The sequence below is a fragment of the Rhyacophila brunnea genome, unplaced genomic scaffold (assembly GCF_057557595.1).
Source record: "Rhyacophila brunnea isolate RB1 unplaced genomic scaffold, BYU_Rbru_1.0 scaffold_17, whole genome shotgun sequence".
In the NCBI taxonomy this organism is placed as follows: domain Eukaryota; kingdom Metazoa; phylum Arthropoda; class Insecta; order Trichoptera; family Rhyacophilidae; genus Rhyacophila; species Rhyacophila brunnea.
This window is the reverse complement of record NW_028232827.1, coordinates 7,046,562-7,059,545: the sequence shown is the minus strand read 5'-3', so window position 1 is coordinate 7,059,545 and position 12,984 is coordinate 7,046,562. Positions and strand designations below refer to the sequence as shown.

Here is a 12,984-nt window from a genome sequence, read left to right as displayed (position 1 = left end):
TTTGCCCATGGTGTGCCCTGTTCTTAGCCTCAGAATTACCTTAAGCTCATTCCTCGTCAAAGAAGACTCTACAAACCAGGGCACCTATCGTGGTGATGGTAGAATAGACGTACTTAATATTCTATTATATAATATTACTTGCGTTTTTATGTAATTAAATAAAAAATAAACCTGACAGAACTAGCAGGGTTAACAATAAATTCAGTAGTAAATGGATACATCTTTATGGCAGTGTTTAAATCACAGCGCGACGTCATGATGTTTACGAGAAAATACAATGTACCAGGGAAATTAATGTATTAGATTCTTATATAAGGGCATTAGATGCAACATCGTCTACATTTATTTTTATTGATAACTTGTCATCCCGTTTTATCTTTCCATAAGGGAAAATTTTGTTTTGAATATTACAATAAAATTAGTTACAATATATTAGGTATTATTCATGGGGGTCTCGAAATCATGTAGTGAAGTAATTTTTGTAGTTTCAAAGTTTGAAATACCCTCTAAAATGAGGTACAATGCTAACTTCTTTGTGCTTTATGTGTATGTTCTACATATCAGATTATATATCATATTTATATAATTATTTACACATAATTCGTTGTTAACTATATACATAGGCAGGTACGTAAATTATCAACTTACCAACTTTTGGCAGCGACTCCGCGATATTATTTATAGTATAGGGTAATTTCGCATAGAATTTTCCTGATTCTGATCTCGGGATCCTGGATTTAATATTTAAATATGAATTATACTCGTACATATAGTATATGCTAAAATATTAAATAATAGCGTTTGCAAGGTTTCAAAACTAAAACCAATACTAAAAAGTAGATAGAAAGATGTCTCCTTCTTCGTTTTGTCGGATCTTCAATAGCTACAATGTGTCGCTCCAGAAGTTGGCGAAGGCTAAACCATTTTCCAGGGCTTTTCCAAGGTTTGCCAGCCAACCCTGGTGTATAGTTTTGGTTTGGACTCCACTTTTTTATGTGAGAATTTTCAAATAAAACGTCTGATGAATTTCACCACTCATTTACCACGCCTGTGGCTATATCGAAAATTATTTAGTTCACATTTGTTTCAGACTATCGCCGATAGTACTCTAGTAAACTTATGGTTAAACGGTCGTGTTTTAGACTGCTTACGCAGAATTATAAAAGCTTTGGCTCTGGAATAATTTTATCAGATAAATCCGAAAAGACCGAAATGAACTTTTCGTTATTTTTACGTTCGCTCAAAAAAATAAAACAAATGCTAAGCTGGCCGGGGGATAATTGAAAATGGAAGTTACTCTATAAATCTAAATTAAAATTTTTTAAGCAACCTTAATACTGTTGCTTAATACAAAAAAATATAATATATTAAATTAACATTTAAAGTTACTTTGAGATAAAAAAATTTAGCCCACAAAAAGGGTAAAATAAATTGAAATAAATGAAAATGAATTATTTTAACAAATAAAGTGAAATAGTATGTTGATTTTGTTGAAAAAGTAAAATTAAATATCGTGTTTTTTAAACAAAACATTTTGGAATAATGTGATTGAAAATATAAAAAAGGTAATTATAAACAAATGAGTTAAATAAAAATAAATACTTATCTAAAATACCTATAGCAAATTAATATTATCCTCATAATAGAGAAGAAAAATAAAATAATTACAAGACAAAAAGAACTTTTTATATAGAACGTCTTTAAATTTTCTGTTGAATCATATAAACTTGACTCGACAAGCTTAAACGATCAAAAAAAATTGTACTTGATAGAAATAATACTGAAATGTCATTTTGATTTCCATAGTAACGCACGTACATATTAATAATTTAGTTGCTAGGACCCCAGACCCCTAGCAACCAATAATAGTGGATTGGATTACGGATTTCATCCGAAATAACTTTTCATACAAAACAGAATTAACTGAAAATGAATTAAATTCTACTTAAAGATGGCTGAAAGTATTAAAAAAATGCATTAGCTTTTTTTAATGTCTAGCTAGTCGAGAAGTTAGTTAAAATCGATTGCAAGATTTGTACCGGACAAACAACCACCGGACAAATAAGAATACGAGCTAAGAAAAACGTTGTAAAAAAAATCATAAACAATGCAATACTGCCCTGCTCAGTAAAAACACAGTATTTTTGGTTTTATTGAAATGAGAATCCAAGTTTTAAACTACCCTTTCTCTTGTATTATGTAAAATTATTGAATTGTTTTGACACAATCTTTATAGACATTTTCTATTTAGGCACCTACATATTAATTAAAATTATTCGTATTATTTCCTATGGATATAATATAAATATACTAAAAGGATTGTAATCCCTCGTAAGCTCGTAAAGTAGCTCAATGTAATTGACGCTTTATACTATGTAGTATTACAGATTATTATTGAAAGCATACCTGCTTAAGAAAATAATAAGTATTGGTACAATTGAATAATTTAAAGACATCTTAAAGCTAAAGACATGAACCAGCAGAGTCACTTGTCTCTAAGTCAGCGATGGCAAATACGTGGCACGTGTGCCCAACTTGGCACGCTAAAAGTTTTCAACGGCACGCCAAAAAAATAAATTCCTTTTAATTTTTAATATTCCAAATGTTTATGGTGGAAAAATATAAAATCAGAGCGAAATCATGTTGTTGTAGGTATACCTAAGTATGTATATTGTGGCAACACTGGACAGTTGACGTTTATATTGTATCATGTACATTCAAAGACTAGAAATAGGTTGACAAAGGAAGATTCAGCTGCATATATTCATTTGCAATCAACGACATATTATTATCAGCCTGATATAAAAAGTCTTGCAAATAACATGAAACAAAAATTAGTGTGTTATAAAATGTTTTTATAATATTACCTTATATATTTTTTATCAATTTATTTGTATGGATATTTTTATAAATTCAATAAACAATATTATAGTTACCAATGCAACCTATAGTTTTTTTATATTAAAAAAATATGTTTTAGCACATTGATTGCTGACTAGATAATTACGTTTTAATTACCACATTTAAATAGCATGCTAATTATATCGAATGGCCACCGTAATCGTCACGCGCTGGGTGCGTCTTTAGCGTCCAATATATTATATTATATTATTATCATGAGTACACTTAAAAATGAATGTCACGCGCTACGAATTAGAAAAATCGGCTTATTTTGGCACGCCGATCAAATCCTATTTGCCATCCCTGATCTAAGTAGTATTGGATTTAAGATTCAAATATACATATATATTATACACTGTATCGAATTCTATCGAATATTATATTAAAACATTACAACAAAGGCTTGGTATCGTCTAAAGTTTTGTGTATGAAATGTGATGGTATTTATCAATGAGATCTGAGAAACTCTGGGTGACCTACCGAATAAGAATCACAACCAACGAAACCGTAAAAGCTTTCAGCCCAAGTTTAATTCCCGGTTCAGCATCATCTTTTTGTATCAATTCTATCAAAGAAATATTTAAAATTACATGCTTTGTATTTTTCATCTGGTGCTTCTGATAGGCGGAGTATTTAAATATAGACTGGATGTGGTGCAGGCGTGATATGGTGAAAGCCTTAACATCAGTACCGTCCGCATATCTATTACATTAGCGGCCCAAGGGTCAAATTGCTACCGGGGTTCAGACCCTTTCTTGTAAAAATTTTGAATCTTGCAAAGAGGACTTCTCATCTGAGTATTCACGCCCTCAAACCGTTTGATATGCGGGGGTCTAAAATATTAGGGCAGAATTGTTAGGGTGGATGCGCCATGTTCGATTTACTATCATCGGTCCAAGTATTTGACGTAAAAATTTATATTTAAATATTTGGATGACATCTCGCATTTACTTTTTTACATTTACCTAGTTGTTGGCTACTCGATCATGTTTTTGATGAACAATTTATGATGATAATAATATAATAATAGAAGACTTAAATGTGCGTTGAAAATTGTGAAAAATTAATTAATTAATTTATTTATTTGTTTTATTTATTTAGAAAAAGAGTATTTTGGGGATGACCAGAAGGTGTAGATGGAGAATCGTCAGGAGGAGAGATGAGATTTGATGGTTGCTCCGATATAGAGTTGGGTTTCGGGAATTTCCTCCACGGGAATTCTCGAGAAATTTTCTAGATTTTCCTTCCCGAATCTCGAGAATTGAAAATTTTAACATTTCGGGAAGTCCCGGATCTAGAGAATCTTTTCTCGTGATTCGGGATTTCATTATTATCAAATACTAATTGAAAAAAAACGATTTTATATAATATGGAAAAAGTGGACAGAACACACAAAACGTTCAAAGACTGATCGAGGCATTTAACACAATTAAGCCAATGTCGACTCAAAATGAGCGCAATTTTTGCAACATCAGGGAATTTCGTGTCTCAAACGCATACGCGATTGTCAGACGCAGCCATAGAGGTATTAAAAGAAAAAGAGGGGCAAGGAATCGGCTTTCTCATACAACTGAATGAAGCAGCCCAACAATAGCTGACAACTTACGAGAAATAGCGACGCGATAAAAAAAAATCAGGGCATTACGCAGGATTTACTTTGGTTATAACGTACAAATATAATATAATTTTAACGTGGAAATTTTGTCGCAACTTGATTACCAGCCCGCCTCACCATACTTTTTCACTATGCCAGCCTGTTTCACCATACTTTTATATAACCTGCCGCCCCTAGGACGCACCGATTGACAGTCTGTGTTTTTTGAAATTCCATTTTATTCCATTTTCAACTGAATATATTTTTTTATAAAACAATATTTATCAAATTGGATTTTGTTTGATAAATATTGTTTTATAAAAAAAATGTATTCATTTGAAAATGTCCCTCTGAGGCGGACGAAACCGGTCCTAATTTATTGATTAAAAGTGGAATAAGTACCTACTACAAAAAAATGCGTTTTATTAAATTAAAGCAACAATACAATGCAGTTCCACTATGAATTGACAGTTGACAAAATAAAAGAAATTAGATATTAAAGTAAAATGTTAAATACAATTATAAATTTAACCTATTTAACACGTCCACAAACATGATATAATTAATAAAAAATAAATCAACCTTTATGGTGACATCAAATAAGTTAATCGCACGATACACAGCATCATGAAACATCACATCTGGCGATGGGGTATCATGAAGACCGTAGAGTTACGAGTGATATTCTTGGGAGCATTAAAACTAATATTTGCCAGTATATATGTATTGAAAATTAACCCTCGAAGAAGTAAAAAGAAATGCTTTAAAGGAGCAATAATTCTTCTGGTGGACAGGGATTCCATTGATAGCATACCCAAAAGAAAACGAGTCGAAAAATTCATTTTATTATCATTACCATAAAGGAAGAATACCTTATGTCCTTAAGTAGAGAAATCTTAGAAATCTATTGTGGACTCGATCCAACTTAATTGTGTGGACGGACCTGCATACCTGTGTGGACTCCAAATAATGCTGACATATTCAAGAATACTCAACACAAAATGATGAGATGATGATTATTATTTGATTGAAACCATAATTATTTACAAGAATATAATAATAAATATAACAATTAAAATTATTATTAGTAATAATAATTATTGTGTATCTTTTAAATAATTGAGGACAAAAAAACACATCTGACTTCGTGGTTTAATTAACGTTTTATAAAGTTTGAAAAAAGTAAACAGTAATTTGTAAATTTTGCAGCCAGTGAGAGATACATAATTTATACAGTTGCAAACAAAGTTTTTCAGCTTTTTCAGTCTCTCGATTCATGTAGATTTTTTTTTAAATTTGTGAAAATATTGGCAATCAAAAGTTGCATGAATAAAATTCACAAATAAATTTGATATTAAATAATAAAGGTGATTTTATTTTCTATTAAGGTTGTTATTTAATTTGTGTAATAGAATAATATACTTATAGTTAACAAACTTAAATACAGTTATAAAAACTATGTACGTATATCAGATTATTATCGAAAATTATTAGAATATAAGTTTGTCTAGGTGATTTTATTTTCTATTAAGGTTGTTATTTAATTTGTGTAATAGAATAATATACTTATAATTAACAAACTTAAATACAGTTATAAAAACTATGTACGTATATTAGATTATTATCGAAAATTATTAGAATTTAAGTTTGTCTAGACAAATATTAATTATCATAAATAAAAATTTAATAATACGTAGGTACTTCATTAAAACTTTGTAAAGATGATGAAATCATTTTTGAGTATTGACCCAAGTTTCAAATAGCGAACAATAATAAAATTATTAAAATTTGGTGGTAGGTACTTATATGTGAAAACTAACTCTGAATATCCTTTAAATTTTGGTGGGAAATATGCATCTTCTTCGTCGTGGCAGGTCTTTAATAGCTACAATGTTTCGCTCTAGAGTCTAGAAGTTACTTAGTTATAGAATCTCGTCGAAATTGCAGTTTACTGAGCAAACCTTGCATAAAAATTAATACGTGCTCCATGCTTTGCATTTCACCACACTCGCAGGTTTGGTCATCGGAGAACCCCCACTTCTCCATATTGTCTCGGGTGCACCCTACCGTGGTTTTCAGTCTGTTTAGGACTTTTGCATGGTACCCGAGACTGGCTCCGGGTGGGAAATGCTCTGGTGGCTTTACCCAATTTTCAGAACCCTCAGAGGCTAGGTTCGCCTCCCATGCGGATAGTCTTTCGGGTATGGTTGTCGCCATAAAGCTTTTTCTGGATTTTAGTCTTGTTTTGCATATTATTTGATACCCATGCATAAAGTGTCGCGGGTCCTTCTCTTGGGCTGCTTTTTCAACACGGGCTGCAGTTTCGCGTCGGATTGAGGGGGACATGGTGTGTAAAATTCCCACCTCCGCTCCCGTTATGTATATGCAGCCACGTCATACGCGGCCGGCTAACATAACCCTTACGTGTGCCAGATCAAAGAATTTAAGCCCTCATTTTGTCCCGAGCAGAGCCGCACGGGACTGGTGATGCAACCTTGCACCGAAGTGCGAATGCATGATGTTAATTTATATGGCAACTATCAGAGTGACTTTAGTTTGAAGAGTCGCAAGGGGAGTCGAGAGTGTCCCGCCCCCCGTGCTCTGGCGAATTTAGTAAAGGCCGCAAAATTGGCCTCGGTTGCCACCATGTCCGCGTGTCCTATTGGGCCTGAATGGGGTCGGACCCGGGCAAACAACTCCGCTCGTTCGGGGCCCATAAGTGGACAGTCCCACAGGACGTGCTCTGCGTCCTGCTGGTCGTGTCCACATGAGCAACCCGACCCATGTCCTGCCAAACCAAACCCCTACAGTTTGGCCGCAAAGTTTCCATGGCCAGTCATGAATTGACTAGTCCAGTGGGTAGGCACCAGTCTCCTCGTCATGTGTCTCACCGAGACATCTGGAAAGTATAGAAAAGTCTGGCGGCCCTTAGAGGAGGCCACCCATCTCGCCTGCCATGCCGCATATGCGGTCTTGTAGACCAGCTCAGATACAGTTTTTCTGTACCTCACGCCCTCCACTCTCGATGGCGGTGTCAGAGGGACACCGGCGAGAGTTGTATTGATCCTCCTCATAAGGAGAGTGATCGATCCTCTAATTTGAACGTGCAAGTCGAGGGGAAAGACCCCCGCAAGGACCGCCAGGGCATCCGAAGATGTGGTCCTATAGGCCTTAGTAAGGCCAATCAGAGCAGCCCTCTGTCCGCTAAGCAGAGCCCTCTTCACAATTGTCAGCGAGGCTTTGGTGTGCCATACGCTGGAGACATAGCCAGCGATGCCCATGAATATAGCCTCGTAGGCGATTCTCAGGGCCCGAGGCTTTAGGCCCCAATTGTTGCCCGCCAGGCGAGCAACCTTCTGATAGGCTGAGTTGGCCTTAGCCACAATTACTTTAGCATGCTTCAAAAAGGTCTGCTTCTCGTCCAGAACGACCCCCAAGTAGGTCACCTCTCGAGAAAACCTTATAGCAGAGTCGCCAAAGCGCACTGCGGGTGATCGCTTATTTATGTTTATCCTTGAGCTGCCCTTTAGGAGGATAGCTTCCGTTTTGCCAGGTGCAAATGCAAGCTTATTAAGCTTACCCCAGTTAAGGATTCTCGATAATGCGTCCTTAGCTACGCGCTCGAGTGTCGGACGGCTCGACGAGCCAACTAGTAAAAGAAGGTCATCAGCGTACGCGACGAGCGCGCAGCCCGGTGGCAGAGGTAACGTCAAAACATCGTCAAAAAGTATATTCCATAGCAAGGGGCCAAGCACGGAACCCTGCGGACACCCCATGGTGGTCTCCCTGTAAATCAATTCAGTGCTAGAGTCGTATATAACTTCCCTTTTATTAAAATAGCTTTGCACTAGGGCAAAGAGGTCCCCCGGGATCTGTCGGAGCCGAAGCTTAGATAGAATTAATGGCCACCATGCGGTGTCAAAGGCACCGGCTATGTCCAAAAAGAAGCCTGCCACAATAACTCCTTCTGAGTCCTCAACAAATTTCTGTGCAAATCTGATAGCGTCCTCAGTAGACTTGCCGGGTCTAAAGCCAAATTGCCTCTCCGAGATAGGGTAGATTCTCTCAAGGTGGTCCTCCAGTCTTCTGCTGATTAACCGCTCCAATATCTTACCCAGCACTGGCAGAAGAGTGATTGGACGGTACGCTTTTGGGTCATGCGGTGGTCGTGTGCTCATCTTAGGTATAATCCTAAGGAGACCCTTCTTCCAACAGTCCGGGAAGATGCCCCTGCTCATGCAGTCAGCATACAGCCCGACTATCTCATGAGGTGCTCGAAGCCACGCCCTTCTGGCAATCACATTGCTGATCCCATCAGGTCCAGGGGCTTTGCCCGCCCTGAGGCCATCAAAAATTAATCCCACCTCCGACTGGGTAAGCTCAGGAGAATGGTGAGTTTCCAACGGCAAGATTGCAGATAGTCTTAGTTGACAGGTTCTGTCATCTTCATGTCGTCGCTGCATATTCAATAAATCGTATGTGTCATTTTACACATTCTGAGATAATCGAAAAAAACTGTTTTAAAAAATAACTAAAAATATTTTGTACATTTTTTATTTTTTTTAAATTCGACCTAAATATTTCACATGTTATTTGAGTTTGGAAAAACAAAAAAAACAACTATTTCAACATAAAATACGCGATTTTCCGATTATTTTGCACATACGACTTATTCTATGCATCATTTTGTGCACATACGATTTATTTTATACTGACACAATTTGTTAGAATTCATACAAAAATTGATTCATCTAAACATTAGAATAGTGCATTTAAGCATGAACGAAAATTGTGTGTGATATTATTATAATATTATTGGTGTACCTATACTTATAAAAAATATTAAAAAATAAGTCACCATTTTTCTGTGCCAAGTCAGAGCGTCCACAGAGTAGTGGTTATATTATTAAGATTTTTTAGGAGAATGGTCTTTAACCAACAGCCCGACCTATTGGGTCTTCGCTTTGGATCAAACACACATTGAAAAAATAACATGCATATTTTGCCAGCCGAGGGATTAAACCCTCAACCCATGCTCCAAAAATTGACTACCTGTGGGTATGCTTATGTAGCAAAAGGAGTTTTGGAGGATCATTCAAGAAAAGAAACTTTTTGTGGAATATTGTTAAATAAAAAAGATTTAATAAATATTTTTTCACAAAAACATATTAATATAAACGAACAAGATAAGAAAACATTGGGCCGATATAAAAAGTATATACTTAGGTAGTTATTAGAAATACCTGCATTGTTACAGTTATAAAAATAAGAACAAGATAAAAATATTTTTTTATAATGTCATTCCGGTCGTCTTCCGTAACTAAATGGCACAAATATGAGGTTTTCAATATTTTATTGGGTGGTTTATGCTGACACCGTTCGCCCAATATTTTTCTAGGTTTCACGGCATCGAGTACATTTTTATCATTCACTTTTCTGTACCTAATGTATGCCTCTCCTAACGTTCTCCTTATTTTATTTCGTTTCATCAAATGCGTAACAGGAATGTCCAACGACAATGACGTATAGTCCATACTGTTCATAGTATGTAATATTTCACCAGTATTTTCACAAAGCACAATATTAGTAGTTATTGTCTTCAGATGATGATGATGATGATGATGATGATGATGATGATGATGATGATGATGATGATGATGATGATGATGATGATGATGATGATGATGATGATGATGGAGGCATTACGTTTTCTTTTTCTGCTTCTTTTTATAATATCAACTCTCCTGAAGTTTCACATAGTATATCATCATCATCAGCCGGGGTCAATCCACTGCTGGATGAAGGCCTCCCCAAGCTTTCTCCAACTCTCTCGGTCCTGTGTCATTCGCTGCCACGTATTTCCGCCGAACTTTACCAGTTCGTCAATCCAGCGGCTTTTAGGGCGACCCTGTGGCCGTTTCGTACCCCTTGGGTACCATTGGATGACGGCATTTGTCCAGCGGTCGTCCTTTCGGCGAGCAATGTGCCCCGCCCATCTCCATTCCAGCTGTTTGGCAACGTCTATTACATCGCGTACGCTTGTCTGCTTCCTAACCCATTCGTTTCTCTTACGGTTCTTTCGCGTGATGCCCAACATGCACCTCTCCATGCCTCGCTGTGTGACTCTTAGCCTTTGGACATCTCTCGTGTTCAGGGTCCACGTCTCGCAGCCATACGTGAGCACGGGTAGCACATATTGGTTGAACAAACTACGCTTAAGACATAATGGTAGGTCACTCTTGAAGATACTATTCAGACGTCCGAAAGTACTCCATCCCAGCTTTGTTCTTCGAGCAATTTCATCGTGCATGCTTCCGTCTATGGACACCTGCTGTCCGTGATAGACGTAGCTGCTGACTTGCTCGAGTTGGGTGCCAGAAATACAGATAATCGCAGGGTCCGAAAAACAGTTCCTCATCACTTTTGTCTTTTGTCTTTGAGACATTTATCTTAGTATATAGTTTGATAATATACCTTTTTGCAGAGTGTGGGCATATTATAAATTTCCTCTGGTTGATATGATGATGATGTAGGCATTTGGTTTTCATTTTCTGGTTCTTTTTGTAATATCAATTCTCCTGCAGTTTCACACAGTATGTTATTACAGTTTGATAATATACCGTCTTTACAGAGTGTGGGCATATTATAAATTTCCTCTGGTTAATATGATATTGAAGGTTGAGGATTAAATAATTTCATTACATGGCGAGGGTGGGGTAAACGTTAAAAATATATCGTATTTGAAACATTTTTTACTTTACGTGATACTGACGTTTCAGTGTCTTCAATTCCATTTTGTTGCCTCAAAAGAAGTAGGTACCTAATATTTTATACCCGCGACTATTAATCATTCTGAAAAATAAAAGAAAACATCTCGGTAATATGTATTGTGCCTAATTATAGGCAGGTATACTATGTATTTGGCGGAGGTAAACCTCAAAATATTTAAGTGCATGTAGAATTACCGATTCTTACCTACACCTTTATTAGTTCCCTGCATAAAATAAGAATACTACGTAATGTTGATGTATTATTAACAGTTTATATGAAAAATAAAATCTTTCCCTAATTTGAAAAAAGATATTTAAATAATACTGAAGAAAGGCCACTACATTGTGATAAACATGACATAGGTACCGAGCGCTTCAAGAACATAATCTAAAAACCATGCGTGAATATTTTCACAGTATTATTGACGAATTAATGGATAATAAGGATTTTATAAAACGTCAATACGTAAGTGTAATGTATTGTAAATTAAGTCTTTGAAAGATGGTAAAAAATAATCGATAAATTGTGATGTCTTCAGTCTGAAACAACGCCTTCAACGGCAACGAAGTCGATTTGTAGCAAACTGTTAAAATCATAGTCAGTGTGAAATAAATCGGATGTGCTCTACGGTAAAAAATTTGTGCAAAATGAAATGATCGTATGTGCAACATTCCTCACATACGACTAATTCAGATGCATTTTTAGAATAGCTGTACATACGATTTATTTAATATGGTATTCATGCTGTCTCAGATTTTTTTTAAATATAAGCATACGTTCAGATTGTGGGGAAAAAAAATCCGCTTCGAGTGGTATCATTAACTCATTTTGACCAAAAACTGCACATAGGTCATATTGAATATGCAGCGACGATGTGCCGTAGGTATGTCCTGTGGAATTAGAGCTTCCAGCAGTATGGATGCAGACTCTGCACTGTCCATCGCAAAGGTGCCATCGGGGCGCCGCATAGCCGCCATGACTTTACCAGGCCTTGAGCCCAGCTTTATCACGCGGAAAGGCGGTCCCCACGGATCATAGCCCCCCATTTCAGAGACAAAATCCCGCCAGTGTTTTTTCTTGGCTTTATTTAACTCTTTTTTGAATTTTGCCCTTGCGGATTTATAAGCAATCTCCGTAGGTTCGTCATTTCTGGGTAAGTCGTTCTGAGATCTTCTAGCTCTTTGCAATTTTCTTTGGGCAAGTCTCATGGTCCTTCTCAAAGACGTCAATTTTGGTATCCACCATGGCGCAAGGTTGGGTGGCCTCAGAGAGGTTCTACCCAGCGTGGACTCCGCAGTTTGAGTAATGAACGCAGTCAAGTCATTGGCTCTTTGGTGGAGATCGTCAGCCGACATGGCAGAGGCCAGTCCACCAATTTTGACGTCAAAAGCATCCCAATTGACACCGCTCGTCCGAAAGCGCCTGGGAAGTAGTAGGCTCTCGGTTTGGCTCAATGGGGCCGCATCTCCCGCAACTCTGAACGAAAATGTGATCAGACGGTGATCGCTAGCCACCGCGTCCGTGTGGACCTGTCAGTCCACGGCGCGTCTGGCAACGCCACTGGATGTCAGAGTGACATCAATATGTGACTCACCATTTCTGGTGGAGAAAGTGGCCGGCCCGTTAGGGTCATTTAGCACCGTCAAATCAAAGGCGGCCAAGAGCTCCTCGAGTGGCTCAGGTTTGTCCTTGTTACGTCTGGGCCCAGAGGGGGCCCA

The 12,984-nt window shown here is 37.1% G+C and overlaps 1 protein-coding gene across 1 annotated transcript in view; it reads right to left on the bottom strand.

Moving 5' to 3' along the window:
- The window catches only part of LOC147073621 (uncharacterized), a 44,393-nt gene extending 31,772 nt beyond the window's left edge, over positions 1-12,621 (bottom strand). The window contains exons 1-3 of the mRNA XM_085944664.1: positions 12,201-12,621; positions 10,970-11,073; positions 8,424-8,952 (exon numbers count right to left, since the gene is read on the bottom strand). Coding sequence (XP_085800790.1) covers positions 8,424-8,952; positions 10,970-11,073; positions 12,201-12,621 — 1,054 coding nt within the window. The remainder of the gene's footprint in view (positions 1-8,423; positions 8,953-10,969; positions 11,074-12,200) is intronic.
- Positions 12,622-12,984: the final 363 nt, after the last annotated feature.